Below are 17,648 nucleotides of genomic sequence, written 5' to 3' on the forward strand. Positions count from 1 at the left end.
CTAATCAGTTTCCCAGACCATATCTGAGATATTACTCCCCAAACCTAACAACTTACTAATTTGAGATATTTTACAAGGGAACAAATTATATGGCAAAAACTTATCTAAAATACATCTCTAATGGGGATATAAATGATGTTTTTATTTCATCTTCCAGTTCACCTGGCAAAGAATACTGAATATGAAAACTGCTCGAAGGATACATAGTGTCAAAATCAAGATTTGGTTGGTTTGGCAGTATGGGGGTGGGGTGAAACATAATTTCTACATGGTCCAATCTTTTAAAATCAAGAAATAATGTATGTGGGTAAATGAATTTAAATTGAAATTTGAAGAGAATAACAAGATAACCCCTCAAAAAATCACATACAATAAAAAGGCAAAAGGTGCTGCTGATTAAGAAAACCAAAACTTTTTTTTTTTGAGACGAGTCTCGCTCTATCGCCCAGGCTGGAGTGCAGTGGCGTGATCTTGGCTCACTGCAAGCTCTGCCTCCTGGGTTCATGCCATTCTCCTGCCTCAGCCTCCCAAGCAGCTGGGACCACAGGCACCCGCCACCACGACTGGCTAATTTTTTTGTATTTTTAGTAGGGACGGGGTTTCACCATGTTAGCCAGGATGGTCTCAAACTCCTGACCTCGTGATCCACCCGCCTCCGCCTCCCAAAGTGATGGGATTACAGACATGAGCTATCGCACCCGGCGAAGAAAAATAAAACTCTTAAGCACCTGGTAACACTAAGTAAAAGATATGGAAGATCTTTTTTTAAAAAAAGACACAATAGCTATGTTTTAATACTACTACTAATAAAGAAATGCAAGAAAGTGATTATGATAAAAGTTAGGATAACAGTTTCTTAGGAGACAAGGGGTGGTACATGGAAGGTCATCTGGAGTTACTGGCAAAGGTCTATTTTTTTTTTTTTTTTTTTTGAGACAGAGTCTTGCTGTGTCGCCCACACTGGAGTGTAGTGTCGTGATCTTGGCTCACTGCAAGCTCCGCCTCCAGGGTTCACGCCATTCTCCTGCCTCAGCCTCCTGAGTAGCTGGGACTACAGGCCCCCGCCACCACGCCTGGCTAATTTTTTTGTATTTTTAGTAGAGACGGAGTTTCACCATGTTAGCCAGGATAGTCTCAATCTCCTGGCAAAGGTCTATTTTTCAATCTAAGTGGTGATTACAAGAAGGTTTGCCTTATGACTTGTTCAGCTATACGGTAAGTGTGATTTTCAGTATCTGAATTTTGTTTTACAACAAAAATGCTAAAAATTACTGATGATAAACACAAAATGATATGGTTTGACTGCATCCCTACCCAAATCTCATCTCAAATTGTAAGTCCCACATATCGAGGGAGGAATCCAGTGGGAGGTGATTGGATCATAAGGACAGTTTCCCCCATGCTGTTCTCATGATAGTGAGGGAGTTCTCACAAGATCTTATGGTTTAAAAGTGACAGTTTCCCCTGAGCACTTTCTTTCTCCTGCCGCCATGTAAGACATGCCTTGCTTCCCCTTCTGCCATGAAGTTTCCTGAGTCCTCCCCAGCCATTCGAAACTGTGAGTTAATTAAAACCTCTTTCCTTTATAAATTACCTAGTCTCAGGTATTTCTTTATAGCAGTGTGAAAACAAACTAATACACAAAATGTAAAGTCTTAAATAGGATCTAAATCAACCTCAAGGGTACTGAAGGAATTTTGTCTGATGGAAAACATGACAAAAATTCAACAATGAAAAAATATACCTTGAGAAAAAGAAAGGGAAGAACAGATCAAGCAGAGATTTGAGGAAGTAGCACCACCTGTCACCAAGTTAATCTGCAAAAGAAAAGGTTAGGGGGAGAAGAATGCTATTGTTTTGGAAAATCATACAGACTATCAATGAGATGGGAGAAAAAAAGACACTTTAATACAAATTACAAACTGGTATAAAACCACTCTATGTATATGATGATGACCTTCAGCTACTCAAACATCTACTGGCACATTCTCTAAACACATACCATCTGTTAAAATTCTTGAATATCTTGCTGATAATGTTGCCTGTCAGAAGGTACAGAACAGAAAAGAGAATTAATGCAGACCAACAAGAAGGAAATGGTAATATCTTGGGAGAAAAAAAGCCATCTTAAGAGTTCGTAACAACAAAGAGAACAAATTTGGAAAACAAACATTCAGCCTACGATTGAAGGGGAAAAAAGATGTACAGAAGAGATCAGTATTAATTCCACCAAAAACAGAAAGGAAAAAGAAATCCTATATAAAAACTTCCACTTCTGGCCAAGATGGAATGACAGGCTGGATTTAACCTCCCACCAGGAAAATAACAATAATAATAATAAACCAAAAATACTGACCAACCTACAAAACAATGGTTTTCACAATACTCCCATCAAACAATGAAGGATAGTGACTACTGAGAGAAAGGAACCAAATGAAGTTAGCAATACAATTGTCTAGCTTAGTATTGTGAGTTCCCAGCTATGGGAAAGGGAGAGAAAACTCAGAAGGCGTCCAGTGAGGAGAGGGATTGGGAAATAGGGGATGCCAATACAGCTAGAGTTCACAGGAGAAAATACCAGAGAAAAGAGAAGAACATACAGGGAACTCAAGAAATCTGCAGTCTTCCTCGAGTATTCAGCAGAGTATGGAACAGTGCATGTTTGTCAGTAAACTCCTTAAGGCAAGAGGGAAACTATTAGAAGAAACTATCTGCAGACTCACATAGCTGTTTGCACCAGTCAGAGTAGAAAATTTCATAATTCACAAAGCACTCCCTTGCCTCATCAGTGAGGCAAAATTAGTTCTATACTAAACACTGTGCTGATACCAGTTAGCAAAGTTTAAAGGCAAGACCCAAAAGCACCAAACTGACTCCAAGCAACTTAAGTGCCTTCTAACACAAAGCTCAATATTTTACAGAACACAAAAATATCTAGCATCCAAAAAGAGAATTCAACATATCTGACATTTTCCACTAAAAAATTTACCACTAAGGAATGCTAAGAGCCAGGAAAATATGACCTATAACAAGAAAAAGTAATCCATTACCACTGACCACAAAACAAAACAAATAATCAGTAGTGAAGAATATTAAAGTATTATTTTAAGTCTATCCCATATGTTCAAGACACTAAAGTCACAACTCGGCCAGGTGCAGTGGCTCATGCCTGTAATCCCAGCACTCTGGGAGGGTGGTATGGTTTGGATCTGTGTCCCTGCCCAAATTTCATGTTAAATTGTAATTTCCAATGTTGGAGGTAGGGCCTGGTGGGAGGTAATGGGATTATGGGGACAGTTTCTCATGGTTTAGCACCATTCCCCTTGGTGCTGTCTTGGCAGTAGTGAGTTCTCATGAGATGGTTGTTTAAAAGTATGTGGCACATATCCTCTCTCTATTCCTCCTGCTCTATGTGAAGTGTTGGCTCACTCTTTGCCTTCCGCCATGATTGTAAGTTTCCTGAGGCCTCCCTAGAAGCTGAGCAGATGCCAGCATCACCCTTCCTGTACAGCCTGAAGAACCATGAGCCAATTAAACCTCTTTTCTTTATAACTTGCCCAGTCTCAGGTATTTCTTTATAGCAGTGAGTGAGAATTGACTGATACAGAAAATTGGTACCAGGAATGGGCACTGCTATAAAGACATCTTAAAATGTGGGCGCAGCTTTGGATCTGGGTAACAGACAAAGAGGTTAGAAGAGTGTGGAGGGCTCAAAGATAGGAAGATGAGGGAAAGTTTGGAATTTCCTAGAGACTGGTTGAACGGTTGTGACCAAAATACTGGTAGTGATATGAGAGTGAAGGCCAGGCTGACGAGGTCTCAGATGGAAATGAGGAACTACTGGGAACTGGAGTAAAAGTCACTTTTGCTATGTCTTAGCAAACAACCTGGCTGTACTATGCCCCTGCTCTAGGGATCTGTGGAACTTTGAACTTGAGAGGGATGACTTAGGGTATCTAATGGAAGAAATTTCTAAGCAGCAAAGCATTCAAGATGTGGCCTGGCTGCTTCTAACAACCTATGCTCATATGCATATGCAAAGAAATGACCTAAAACTGGAACTTATATTTAAAAGGTAAGCAGGACATAGAAGTTTAGAAAATTTGCAGCCTTGCCATGTGGCAATAAAGAAAAGCACATTTTCAGGAGAGCAATTCAAGCCCACAGCAGAAATTTGCATAACTACCAGAAAGGCAAGTGCTGATAGCCAAGACAATGGGGAAAAGGCCTTGAAGGCATTTCAGAGACCTTTGCAGCAGCCATTCCCATCACAGGACCAAGGCATAAGAGAGAAATGATTTTCTTGGCCAGGCCGAGGATCCTGCTGCCCTGCACAACCTCAGGACACTGCCCCCTGCATCCCAGATGCTCCAGCTCCAGCTGTGACTCAAAAGGGTCCAGGTAAAGCTCAGGCTGCTGCTTCACAAGGCGCAAGCTATAAGCCCTAGCAGTTTCCACACTATGTTAAGCCTGCAGGTGCACAGAACGCAACAGCTGAAGCTTGAGAGTCTCTGCCTAGAATTCAGAGGATGTATGGAGAAGCTAAGCAGAACCCTGATGCAGGGGCAGAGTCCTCATGAAGAACCTCTACTAGGGCAGCGAGGAGGAGAAATGTAGGATTGGTGCCTCCACAAAGGCACTGCCTAGTGGAGCTGTGAGAAGAGGGCCACTGTCCTTCAGATCCCAGAATGATAAATCCACCAAGAGATTGCACTCTCACCCTGGAAAAGCCACAGGCACACAATGCCAGCCCTTGAGAGCAGCCATGGGGGCTGAGCCCTGCAACGCCACAGGGCAGAGCTGTCCAAGGCCTTGGGTGCCCACCCCTTGTATCAGTGTGCCCTAACTGTGGGACATTAAGTCAAAAGAGATTATTTTGGAGCTTTAAGATTTAATGAGTGCCCTACTGGGTTTCAGGCTTGCATGGGCCTGTAGCCCCTTTCTTTGGGCAGATTTTTCCCTTTTGGAATGGGAGTATTTACCCAATGCCTGTAACTAGGATCTTGGGAGTAACTCACTTGTTTTTCATTTTACAGCCTCATAGGTAGAAAGGACTAACCTTGTCTCAGATGAGACTCTGGACTTCTGAGTTAATACTAGAAATGAGTTAAGACTTTGAGGGACTACTGGAAAGTATGATTATATTTTAAAATGTGATAAGGACATGGAGATTTGGGAGGGGCCAGAAGAGAAATGATACGGTTTGGATCTGTGTCCCCGCCCAAATCTCATGTTGAACTGCAATACCCATTGTTGGTGGGGGGGCCTGGAGGGAGGTAATGGTGGTGGTGGTTTCTCATGGTTTCACACCATCCACTCTTGATGCTGTCATCACAACAGTGAGTTTTCATGAGATCTGGTTTAAACGTGTGTGGCATCTCCCCCTCCCCCTTCCTCCTGCTCTATGTGACCTGTTAGCTTGTTGTCTTCCACCATGACTCTAAGTTTCCTGAGGCCTCCCAGAAGCTGAGCAGATGCCAGCACCATGCTTCCTGTACAGTCTGTAGAACCATGAGTCAATTAAACCTCTTTTCTCTATAAATTACTGAGTCTCAGGTATTTCCTTTTTTTTTTTTTTTTTTTTTTTTTGAGATGGAGCGTTACTCTGTCGCCAGGCTAGAGTGCAGCAGCACAATCTCGGCTCGCTGCAAGCTCTGCCTCCCAGGTTCAAGCGATTCTCCTGCCTTAGCTTCCCAAGTAGCTGGGACTACAGGCACGTGCCACAACACCTGGCTAATTTTTGTATTTTTAGTAGAGACAGGATTTCACCATGCTGGCCAGGATGGTCCTGATCTCCTGACCTCATGATCCACTGCACCTTGCTCTCCCAAAGTGCTAGGATTACAGGCATGAGCCACTGCACCCAGCCTCAGGTATTTCTTTATAGCAGTGTGAAAACTGATTAATACAGAGGCCCAAGTAGGAGGATCGCCTTGAGGGCAGGAGTTCAAGACCAGTCTGGGCAACACAGCTAGACCCCATTTCTACAAAACAAAAAAATTAGCCAGGCATGGTGGCACATGCCTGTAGTCCTAGCTACTTGGGAGGCTGAGGTGAAAGAATCACTTGAGCCCAGGAATTAAAGGTTATAGTGAGTCATGATCATATCACTGCACTTCAGCCCGGGCACAGCACAAAAACTCTGTGGCTTCTCCCGTTGCTGCCTGTGGCTGTGCAGCCAACCTGCTTAGAAGGAGCTGGGTCGCGCCACTGTGCAAAACCCGCCGGCTCCACATGGCAGGTGAAATGCACTGGTTTAGAACTTCTGATGTCTTTCAAACCACTCTAGCCAGTGTAGCCCCAGTATTTACCATGACAAAATTTGACAGAGAAATGTTACTTCTTTTGAAGGGAAGAAAACTGAGTTATACTAAGAGTTAGATCTTCAAGCTAGAGATTTGAGATTTCACCATGTAATGAGTATCACAGCCAGAAATAATAGGATTATCATGAGAATGGAGTATCTGAAAGCTGGGATAACTCGAGAGTGTCTTCTGATTTTAGATTATCATAATTTAAACTCACAGCAATGGCTGTTCCAAGAACTCTCTCTTCACAATTGTCTGGAGAGGGTCAACTTGTTACAAACCCTTTAACTTTTTGAGTTTAGAGCTATAGAAGTGTTCCTGCAATACTTGATCAACACCCTTCAGGTGAAACTTAGCATTTTCCAGCCACTGATCCTCGAGACGCTGGAAGCTTTGGTGGACCCCAAACATTCTTCTGTAGACAGAAGCAAACTCCACATTTTACTACAGAACGGCAAAAGCCTACTAGAGTTAGAAACAGATACTAAAATTTACTAGAGTTAGAAACAGATACTAAAATTTTCAAAGAGTCAATCTTGGAGATCTTGGATGAGGAAGAGTTGCTAGAAGAGTTCTATCAAAATGGAGTGACCCACAACTCTTTGAAAAGAGCAGTACTGGGACTGACCATGCAGAGGAGATGGAGTTGCTGATGGAAAACTACTACCAACTGGCTGACGATCTCTCCAATGCAGCTTAGGAGCCTAGGGTACTGATTGATGATTCACAAAGTATTATTTTCATCAATCCTGACAGCCACCATAATATGGTAACATTATCAAGTTACCATAACTTGATAATGAAGTTGAACCTACAGCTGACCATAAGAACCTTCTCTCTTTTGCTCTTTGGAGTAATGGGAGTTGTTTTTGGAATGAGTTTGGAATCTTCCCTTAAAGAGGCCCAATGAGTGTTTTGGCTGATTACAGGAATTATGTTCATGGGAAGTGGCCTCATCTGGAGGCACCTGCTTTCATTCCTTGGACAACAGCTAGAAGCTCCACTGCCTCGCATGATGGCCTCCTTACCTAAAAAGACTCTTCTAGCAGATAGAAGCGTGGAACAAAAAACAGCCTCAGACCCGATGGACTTGGATCAGGCAGGAGTATCCTAACAATGAGGAACAACCCTGTGGACACTGAAGTTTTTTTTTTTTTTTTTTATAGTCACAGGTAACTTCTGATACTTTCATTATTTTCTTGTATGGAGTCAGACACTTGAAAAAAATTAATATCTGATGACAAAATATTTTGGAAGTCACAATACTAGAACTTGATTGCATTTCCAGAATTCTGAGTTAAAGAAACAAAGTGTTTGCTTTGTAACAGGCTAAAATTCTATTTCCTGCAAACTTTAAATGCTGTTTTTAGACATGATGTGAGGCAACACAAGAACAGAGAGTTGTATAAGTTTTATTTAATTTATACATAACAAGTACAATTTCAGGCTGAATGAAGCCTAGGAGCTTGACAAAACCATAGGAAGCCATAGTTCTTTGTCACTACAAGGAATTACGTTAATGTGAATTTCTGATTCTCAGGTGACTAAAAGCTACCATTCTATGTATTAACCTTAAAACAAATTCTGGAAGTTTGTGCTTTAAAAATCAAACTTTGACATAACATTATTTTCTTATATTTGCCCCCCCTTTTATATAAGATGAATAAAAAGAAATAATTTTTTTAAAAAGACCCAACTGAACTTGTATTAAAAGGATTTGTATCCAGAACATAAAATGCAGGACATAAAAAGAACACTAAAAGCTCAGTAACAACAACAACAAAAAAAAAACAGTTTGAAAAAAATAAGCAGAAGATTTAAACAGAGAAGAAGATACAAGGACAGCAAATAAGCACATGGAAAACACTCAACACCATTAGTCATTACAGAAATGTAAACTGAAACCATAATGAAACACTATTACACACCTATTAGAATGGCTATAATTAAAATGACTGACATTAAATATGGGCAAAAATATGAAGCAACTGGAACTTTCATACACTGCCAGTGGAAACATAAAACACTGTATCTACTTTGGAAAATAATTGGGCACTGTGTTAGAATGCTACACATACAACTAATATATATGATCCAGCCACTCCATTCCCAGGTATCCAATCAAGAAAAATTAAAGTATATTTTCATAAAAGACATACACCAATGCTCAGAGCAGCTTTATTTTATTTATTATTTATTTATTTATTTTTTGAGACAAGAGTTTCTTTCTTGTTGCTCAGGCTGGTGTGCAGTGGCAAGATATCGGCTCACCGCAACCTCCACCTCCCGGATTCAAGCGATTCTCCTGCCTCAGCCTCCTAAGTAGCTGGGATTACAGGCATGTACCACCATACTCAGTTACTTTTGTATTTTTAGTAGAGACAGGGTTTCTCCATGTTGGTCAGGCTGGTCTTGAACTCCTGGCCTCAGGTGATCCACCCACCTCGGCCTTCCAAAGTGCTGGGATTACAGGTGTGAGCCACCGCACCTGGCCTAAGAGCAGCTTAATTTGTAACAGTTAAAGTGGAAATAACCCAAATGTCTATCAAACACAAGACCAGATAAACAAAATGTGATATACTCATACAATGAATATTATCTGTGGGGTTTTTTTCGAGACAGTCTTGCTCTGTCACCCAGGCTGGAGTGCAATGGCACGATCTCGGCTCACTGCAACCTCTGCCTCCCATATTCAAGCAATTCTCCTGCCTCAGCCTCCCGAGCAGCTGGGATTACAGGCACATACCACCACGCCCAGCTAATGTTTGTATTTTTAGTAGAGACAAGGTTTCACCATGTTGGTCAGGCTAGTCTCGAACTCCTTACCTCGTGATGCACCCGCATTAGCCTCTCAAAGTGCTGGGATTACAGGCGTGAGCCACCACGCCCAGCCCATATTTGGATATTATTTGGAAATAAAAAAAAAAAACTAATGATACATACAACAACATGAACGAATTTCAAAATAATTATCCTAAAGAAAGCCACACAAAAACAGAGTATATACTATATAACTGAATTTATATAAAGTTCTAGAAAATTAAAACTAATTTATAGTGACCAAAAAAAATGCTCAGTGGTTGCCTGAGGACACATGGAGTGATGGAGTACAGTGAGTCATGCGAAAACTAACAGAGGTGGTGAAAACATCATTATCTTAACTGTGTTCATGGGTTCATGGTATACATAAAAGTCAAAAGTTGTGTACTCTAAATACATGTGGCCTATCACATCAATTGTATCTCAAAAATAGCTGTATAGGCCAGGTACTGTGGTTCACCTATAATCCCAGCACTTTAGGAGGCCTAGGTGAGCGGATCACTTAAGGCCAAGAGTTCAAACCAGATGGAGCAACATGGCAACCCCCATCTCTACAAAAAATACAAAAAGTAGCTGGGTGTGACCGTGCATGCCTTTAGTCCCAGCTACTCAGGAGGCTGGAGTGGGAGGATCACTGGAGCCCAGGAGGTGGAGGCTGCAGTAAGCCAAGATCACACACTGCACTCCAGCCTGGGCCGCACACCAAGGCCATGTCTGGCGGGGGAGGGAAACAAGTTGTATAAAAAATAATTTACATGGAAAGTCTCTTGTTGTAAACAGTAAAAACCTAACTAAAAATAATTACATACATATATGAGGACATTCTCACTAAAAAGAAAATAAAGAACTAAAATAGAAATTAGTCCTGCCTCAAAAAAAAACTAACAATCACACCCCCACTCAATTGGGAATCAGATGTCCATAGGAAGCAAAATATATCAAGAGCATTCAAAGACTTGCCACTTGGTGGTGCTAAACTGAATGTATAAAACTCAATTCAACAAACTTTTATGAAGCAATTATGTGCCAGACATCATAAAGAACAAAGAGATTAAAAGGTATTACAGTTCCTTGCTTGTCTGTACCTGGCAAAATTATTAAAAAGGTAAAATATTTACACAAGAGGGAATATGCTAAGTGTAAAAGTACTACAAAAAAAGGAGGAAAGTTTTCCTTTTGGGATAAAAATGTCTCATGCCCTCCAGGCTCTTATCTATTCTTAAATATTTGCTAAGATGTCCAAGCAGGTAAGTACATTTATAAAACTTCCAATGATGGCCTGCTAAAAGAAACAGAAACTGCATTTTGTTTTTCTCCTCCAGCAAAGGAGCTGTATCAGATATAACTTATTAAAAGAGTTCTGGTGACCACAGCAAACATTTTAGAATAAATTTTCTCACCTCTAATTTAGCAATTTAATTAAAAAGCAAAACTAAGGCAGAAAAACAGATAAATTCAACTTTTAGACAGAATGAACTTTCGCACAATCCAACTCAAGAACATCCTTCCTGACACAAAGAGCTGGAAAAACTAAGGAAGTTTCACAATAGTAACTTTTATACTGTGCCTTCACTTAAGACTGAATTTTTACTTACATTATGATTATTATAATCTTTATTTCCAAAAATGGAAGATAAAGGAAAAATTCAACCCAAATATTTTAAATGTACCCGTAACTTTAGGGTAAAATTATTGCCCTAAATCGTTCTCCAAACTTGGAAACCTTTTACCTACCATACACAACATACATTCTTAACTTTAGCAATTATGTGAACTTATAGGCTAATAAAACAACCAAAAAAGTTTCAAAAGTTCAGTTTCTTTAAAAACTATTTGGCATACAGATGATAATTTGAGCGTATGGTTTCAGAAAGCATCTCCAGGAAATGTGAGACTGAGCATCCTAACAGGTTCCACATTCAAATATCTATGCACCTACTTGATATCTCTATTTCAATAAGGCATCTTGAACTCAATGTGTTCTATCTAAAGCGGCTCTTCTTCGATATTCCCAATTCTGTCAAAGATATCTCATCCACCCAGTTATCCTAAATGCTTCTTTCATCATCCAGATCCTATATCCTAAGTCCCTCAAACCTTTTCCTCTGACACTGGCCCCTCATCATTTCTAGCCTAAGTCACTAAAATCACATTCTGATCTCTCTTCTCCCGATCTATTTACCTTCCAATAATCTAAGGTGCATATAACCACTGCCCAAACTAACCTTTACAAAATGTCCATCTGGTTACACCACACAGGGGCTTAAAAATCTTCTGACTTCACCCTTTACCTCTATAGTGAGGCTATACTTCCTGATACTCCTAACACATAAAACATTTCTGCCTTGGGCCATTGTGAACTCTTGTTACCCAAAAGCTTTGTGCCTTTTTCAGGTGTATTCTGTTCCATCTACCTGGAACACCCTTTTGTCCTTTCTCTCTGCAAATAACTTCTACTAAACCCTTCAAAAAAGAACATAGCAATAGCCTGCCCAAACTCTTTGAACTACTTCCCATTCCACTTAATCTGATTTAGAAGTTTCTTTACTCATACACTCAGCACATTTATGAGCCCCAACCAGATGCTGGAAATAAAAGGTGTCAGTGGAAAAAACACACAGAATGAAAAGTGTCTGACTAAACTAGCAGTATCATGTAAACCAGTAAATCAATGTATATAGTAGAGTGTGATAGAGGAATGCAGAGAATCCTGAATGAGATACCATTTTCAGTTACTTCTTCAATAAATACACAGTAAATGCCTACCATGTGCCAGGTACAGAGCAAGTTACTAGGTGTAAATAAGTAAGATTCAGTCACTGCCTCCACAGCAGTTACAATCTAACTGGGGATGACAAGAAAACAGACAATTACAACATGTAAGTACTAACAGGCCGCCACAGCAAGCCCTAATAAAGGCTATCTTACCTAGATTTAGGAGGCTCAGGTAGAGTGAGAATCAGGAAAACTTACTTGGAGCAACATATAAACTCAGATCTGAATAAAGGCAATTTTAAGTAGTAGAGAACATAGGGAAGCAGAGGATGTATGTTCTTAGCAGAGGGTATGTTCTATACAAAGCAGCAGTTCAGTGCACGACTGAAACCCAAATACCAGAGAGTAGAGTCTAAATAGTTTAGAAGCAAAAACAGAGACCAGATCAGATCATAAAGGGCTGCATAAGCCATGCTAAAGAATTTAGGAGTTTGAAATTTATCCTGAAGACCGACAAAAGCAACTAGAAACTTGCCTTTTCTAAGCCAATAAAGTGGCTGCAGAGCCAAGAACGAACAGCTGCAGTAATCCAGAGAGGGAGAAACTCACGGTTGCTTGAACTAAGGCAATGGTAGTGAGGATGAGGAAAGGCAGGTAGCTTAGAAAGATATTTAGAAGATAAAAATGACAAGCCTTCATGACTGATTAGATGTGAGAGGTGAAGGGAAGAACAGTCAAGGACAAAACTGTGTAGATGAGGTTTTTTACTGAGATAGGGAGAACAGAAAGAAGAAAGCAAACTGAGTTTTATTTGGGATGTGTTAATGAGTAATGACTGTTGAACTAAAAAAAAAACGCAGAATACAGGTGGCTGTAAGGGCAATACATCATGGATAGTCTGAAGTGAAGAGTGAGCCTTTGAGATCTAGAGAATGGTACAACTCTCAAGAAGGGCAACTGGCATAACTATTATTGCTTCTCAACGATATTGGTGTGCCAAGCGAAGTCAAATAGGAGACAGGAATAATTTAGGTGCTGGAGGAGATACACAGTCAGGGCTGCAATGAACCATGACCACACCACTGCGCTCCAGCCTGGGTGACAGAGCAAGACTGTCTCCAAAATAAATTAACACTAATAATAACAATACAAGTCTGTGTTTAACCACCCTTGTGTCCAAAGAACTCAGCACATAGCAGGTATTAAAACGTTTGTTGAACTAAAGAATGGCAGAAAAATTAAAAAATAAGACATACTCCCACTATACCATGGGTAACTACTACGTTAAAAAATCTAGTCTAGGAAAACAAGTCTCCAGGAAGATGTAGATAATAAGAATACTCATCTTTCCAAAGCACAAAAACTTCACAGGACTATGAGCATATTTAAAAAGAATTGGTTAGGGCCAATGTTAAGCTACAAAATAAATTATTATTAAAAATGACATCACAAATTCTAATTAAGAAAAAAACAGCTGATTTCCCTATTGTTTCAAGTAATTTTCATTTTTATTTTTTGAGACAGAGTCTGCCTGTGGCCCAGTCTGAACAAGTGATACAATCTCAGCTCGCTGCATTGGGTTCAAGCAATTCTCCCGTCTTAGCCTCCTGAATAGCTGCGACTACGGGCGTGTACCACCATGCCTGGCTTTTATATTTTTAGTAAAGATAGGGTTTCACCACGCTGGCCAGGATGGTCTCAAACTCCTGACCTCAAGTAATCCACCCAAAGTGATAGGATTACAGGTGTGAGCCACCGTGCCCGGCCAGTAATTTTCAATAGAAAAAAAATTCTAATACATTAATAGAAAAACCTAGAGTGAATGGAAGTGTACTACAATAGGATTTTACAACTCTGAAACAAAAGAGCTATTAATGGACCCATTTCTCCCACTCTAATCCCTCCTCATTTTCTCTTTCTTTTCTTTTTTTTTTTTTTTTTTTTTTTTGAGACAGGGTCTTGGTCTGTCACCCAAGCTGGAATGCAGTAGCACCATCATAGCTCACTGCAGCCTCCAAGTCCCAGGCTCAAGCAATCCTCCCACCTCAGCCTCCCAAGTAGCTGGGACAACAGGCACATGTCACCACAACCAGCTAATTTTTTTTTTCATAGAGACGGGGTCTAGTTATGTTGCCCAAGCTGGTTTTGAACTCCTGAGCTCAAGTGATCCTCCCGCCTCAGTCTCCCAAAGCACTGAGATTACAGGCGTGAGCCACTGCACCTGGTTCCTCATTTTCTCGTACCTTCTCGCTTCTTCCTCTTCACTGAATAGCTATTATGTGCCAGAATCTATGTTAGGTGCAGATGAAACATTTCAGGATCTGACCTTATGATGATTAGTTCAGTCTACAGTTTCTAATATATTTACTCATTAATCCTCATACCAAGCATAAAGTAGGTACTGTTATATCACAGATGACTGAAGCACAGAGAGGTTAAGTAATTTTACTGAAGTTGCTTGTAAATGTGTGAAAATAATTTCTGAAACTAGTTTGGCTTCAAAGACCAAGCTCTTAACCATTACCTTTTGCTGCTTCCCTACAAGACGGAAATTAACTTCCTCCATCACTTTCTGAAACTCCAAGTTCAAAGCAAGTAGAGTTGTAAGAAAAGTTACATCCTAGGTGGAGACACTGAGAGATTCTAATTCAACAGAGCTGGTAGCCCAGCATCTGTACTTTTATTAAAAAGTATCACAAGTGATTTTTGTGCGCCTTGGTTAGCATTCACTCCCCTGTATTTCTAAACTAGAACTCTTAGCTAAAACTTGGTAAAGGGAGAGGGGAGATGAATAAACACACACACACATTTTCTCCCCACCCCCTTTCCTAAAGAAAAAAGATTAGGAAGTAGGGAAGCATAAAGGTAACATGTCTTTTTATGTTACATTAACCAGCTTTCATTATTATTATTATAATGCCGACGGTAAAAAAAAGTATAGAGTTTTCATTTGCTTTTTAAATCAAGTGATTATCAGGTTTGCGCATTAGAAAAATAACTCCAGTGGTGGTGTAGAGAAGATTAAGCGCAGAGACTGCAGAAAAGGAGTAAAATCAGCCAAGAAATCAAGAATAGAAGCAGACTAAAGGCCTGACCTATGCACTGATAGTAAAGAAGATGCAGCAAATTTAAGAAACCTCTTAAGGTAAAACTGGTAGGACATGGTTATTGATTAGAGAGTGTTACAGGAATGAATGTCTCCAAGTATGTTTAACATAAACCAGGTGAAAGATGACGCCATTAAACCAGATCTGAACATACTGAGAGAAGAACCGTGGGTTTTGTTGGTCATGATAGTATTACTTGGGAGAGGAGTAGCTTTTCACATGGAAAACTACTTTCAGTGGAGTGATGGCAATAGGTGTGAATTTGCAGTGAATGAGAATAAATGAGGTTATGAAGTCGAATTATTAAATATAAGTCTCGTTTTAAGAAGTCAGACTATGAAAGGTAGTGGCTGCAAAGAGTGAAAAATGTTTTTCATTTCACAACTCTGCTTCATTGCCACAAGGATTCTTTCAAAATCAATCCAAACCTGAAAGAGGGAGATGTTTACATGGAAGGGATCCCCTCTTGAAAAGTCCCAGCCTGGATCAGTTTATATGGAAAATCAAACAGGATAACCGGATAACCTTCAAATATGCAGTAAATCAAGCAGAATATCAGCATCCACCCTGAATATAAAAAGTAAAAAAGTGACAAGACAACCAAGAGCACAAATAATCCAAAAAAGGATGCCCACCTATCCTTTAAAAGAGCCAGCACGTACAAGTATGTAATTTTATGTTTTAAAAAAAAATGTCATATAACCCTAACAACTCCAACACAAGAAATAATGATTGCCATCTCCTCAATTCTGCAGATAAAGAATGTGAAAGACAAAGAAGTCACACCTGCCCAATTTTCCAAGGTCATACTTCAGATTAACAGCAAAACCAATCCCATATTTGTTATTCAGCTGCCTAGTCTAATACTCCAAACACCAAATCACAAACGCTGTCAAACAATTAAAAATGGGGTAGGGAAGGCAACAGGGAGACATGAGTGAAACTCAAGGAACAGAGGACGCTATCTGCAATGAGTAAACAACCCTTAGTGTTCGATGAGTCACTTCAGTTGATTCCAGCTGTTGATGAAATACTCCTGCACTGGGAAATACTACCGGTGGCGTATCATAAAGCTGATAGCCCTAACTATGCATAAGATGTGCCCTCAGAACGCGAAAAGGCACTATTCGACGAAATCTCCGCATATAATCCTAGTTTCCAACGAAATTAGGAGTGTCACTGACCACCTCCGTAAACCAGCATGACCAATACTCCCACTGAAATGCCTAGGAAATATTTGAATAGACGCCTTCCTAGACAAGCACAGGACGGTGTTAATCTCCATTTCTCTCAGGAAACAGTCCTGCTCACACCACCAACCAACTCAGCGGCTTGGTAAAAACAGACCCAATACACTCGTTTCTTCTAAAAGCACTGCTAGCTGCCTAGCACCTATTCAGGTCCTCCCGAAGGAAGCATAAACATCTTCAACAGAGTGTAGCAAGGAAGACAGAGGCAAGTCGGGTTAACGCTTCAAAGACTGAAAAGACACTGGAGTCAGAAGAGTAGACATAAAGAACTAGAGTCAAGAAAAAGTGAATCGGGGGGGAAAAAAAGGAACTAGAGAGCCACCTGTCCGTTAGTACAGGTAATACGAATAAAAGCCTCTCTGCTCTGGGGCAGAAGAGCGCCGAGGCCTAGCTGGCCTTGGAGCAGGAGCCGGCTCTGTAACTCCGCGGCTGAACTGGCATTCTCGGGAAACCAGCTGGTACCACCCAATCTTCTCCTACAGACGCCACGGGTTGTCCGGACATAGAAATTCCCTCGTGTCCCTCCCCCAGCCAACTGCCAAAAAGCAAAAGCATCCCCGTCCCAAAGAAAAGCCGAGGACTTCCTGGAGGCCGTTACCTACCTTCCCGCTCACAACACCCGCCGCCGCCATGTTTCCTGCGCGTGCCTGGTAATGACGTAGCAGAACCTCACGTGTCTCTCGGACTTACAACAACATCCGGCAAAACTAGAATAACATCCGGGCGGAAAGGGGCGGGTAGTGGCGGGAAGGGAGTGGAGGAACGGGGCCGGGCGGAAAAAGCCGCCTGTCGCAGGCGTGCTGAGCTGGGCTCAGAAGCGGGTAGGGTCGAGTCTCAGGCGCAACGCTACGCTCATGCTTGCCCCACGTCCTCCCAAGGAAGGTTCCTAAAATAATGTGTACCTTATTTGTATTGGAGTTTGTCGAGACTCTGAAGCTAGCGCAGGCCACGTCAGTTTGGTGAGATGAAAAGAATACCATACTGGAAGTGCGCAAGCGTTGTCCTGGTTTTTTTGTTGTAGAAACGGAGTCTTGCTCTGTCGCTCAGGCTGGAGTGCAGTGGCGCGATCTCGCCTTACTGCAGCCTCCGCCTCCCTAGTCAAACGATTCTCGATCCTCAGCCTCCCTAGTAGCTGGGATTACAGTCTCGCGTCACCACGCCCAGCTAATTAATTTTAAATTTTTATTAGGGGGTTTCACCAGTGTTGCCCAGGCTGGTCTCGAACCCCTGACTTAAAGTTATTCGCCCGCCTCAGCCTCCCAAAGTGCTGGGATTACAGGCTTGAGTCATCGCGCCCGACCCATTGGCCTGGTTTTGTGGCAGTAGGCAAATGACCAACACGCTCGAAACCTCAGTTTCTTATAGTAAAATCAAGATAGTAGCATTGCGGTGAAGATCCAAGAAAGCCCAGCACTAACAAGGAGATATTCCAGGAACTAACATGGAGA

At 41.1% G+C, this 17,648-nt stretch overlaps 1 protein-coding gene and 1 pseudogene across 2 annotated transcripts in view; one reads left to right on the forward strand and one right to left on the reverse strand.

Moving 5' to 3' along the window:
- TBC1D15 (TBC1 domain family member 15) overlaps positions 1–16,896 on the reverse strand; it is an 81,659-nt gene extending 64,763 nt beyond the window's left edge. For both annotated transcript variants that reach the window (XM_010370736.2, XM_010370737.2), the window contains exon 1: positions 16,803–16,896. In XM_010370736.2, the coding sequence (XP_010369038.1) occupies positions 16,803–16,832 (30 nt within the window). In that variant the 5' untranslated portion in view covers positions 16,833–16,896. The remainder of the gene's footprint in view (positions 1–16,802) is intronic.
- On the forward strand, positions 298–7,484 carry LOC104668096 (annotated as a pseudogene).
- Positions 16,897–17,648: the final 752 nt, after the last annotated feature.

This window comes from Rhinopithecus roxellana, chromosome 10 (genome assembly GCF_007565055.1).
Source record: "Rhinopithecus roxellana isolate Shanxi Qingling chromosome 10, ASM756505v1, whole genome shotgun sequence".
NCBI classification, from domain to species: Eukaryota; Metazoa; Chordata; class Mammalia; order Primates; family Cercopithecidae; genus Rhinopithecus; species Rhinopithecus roxellana.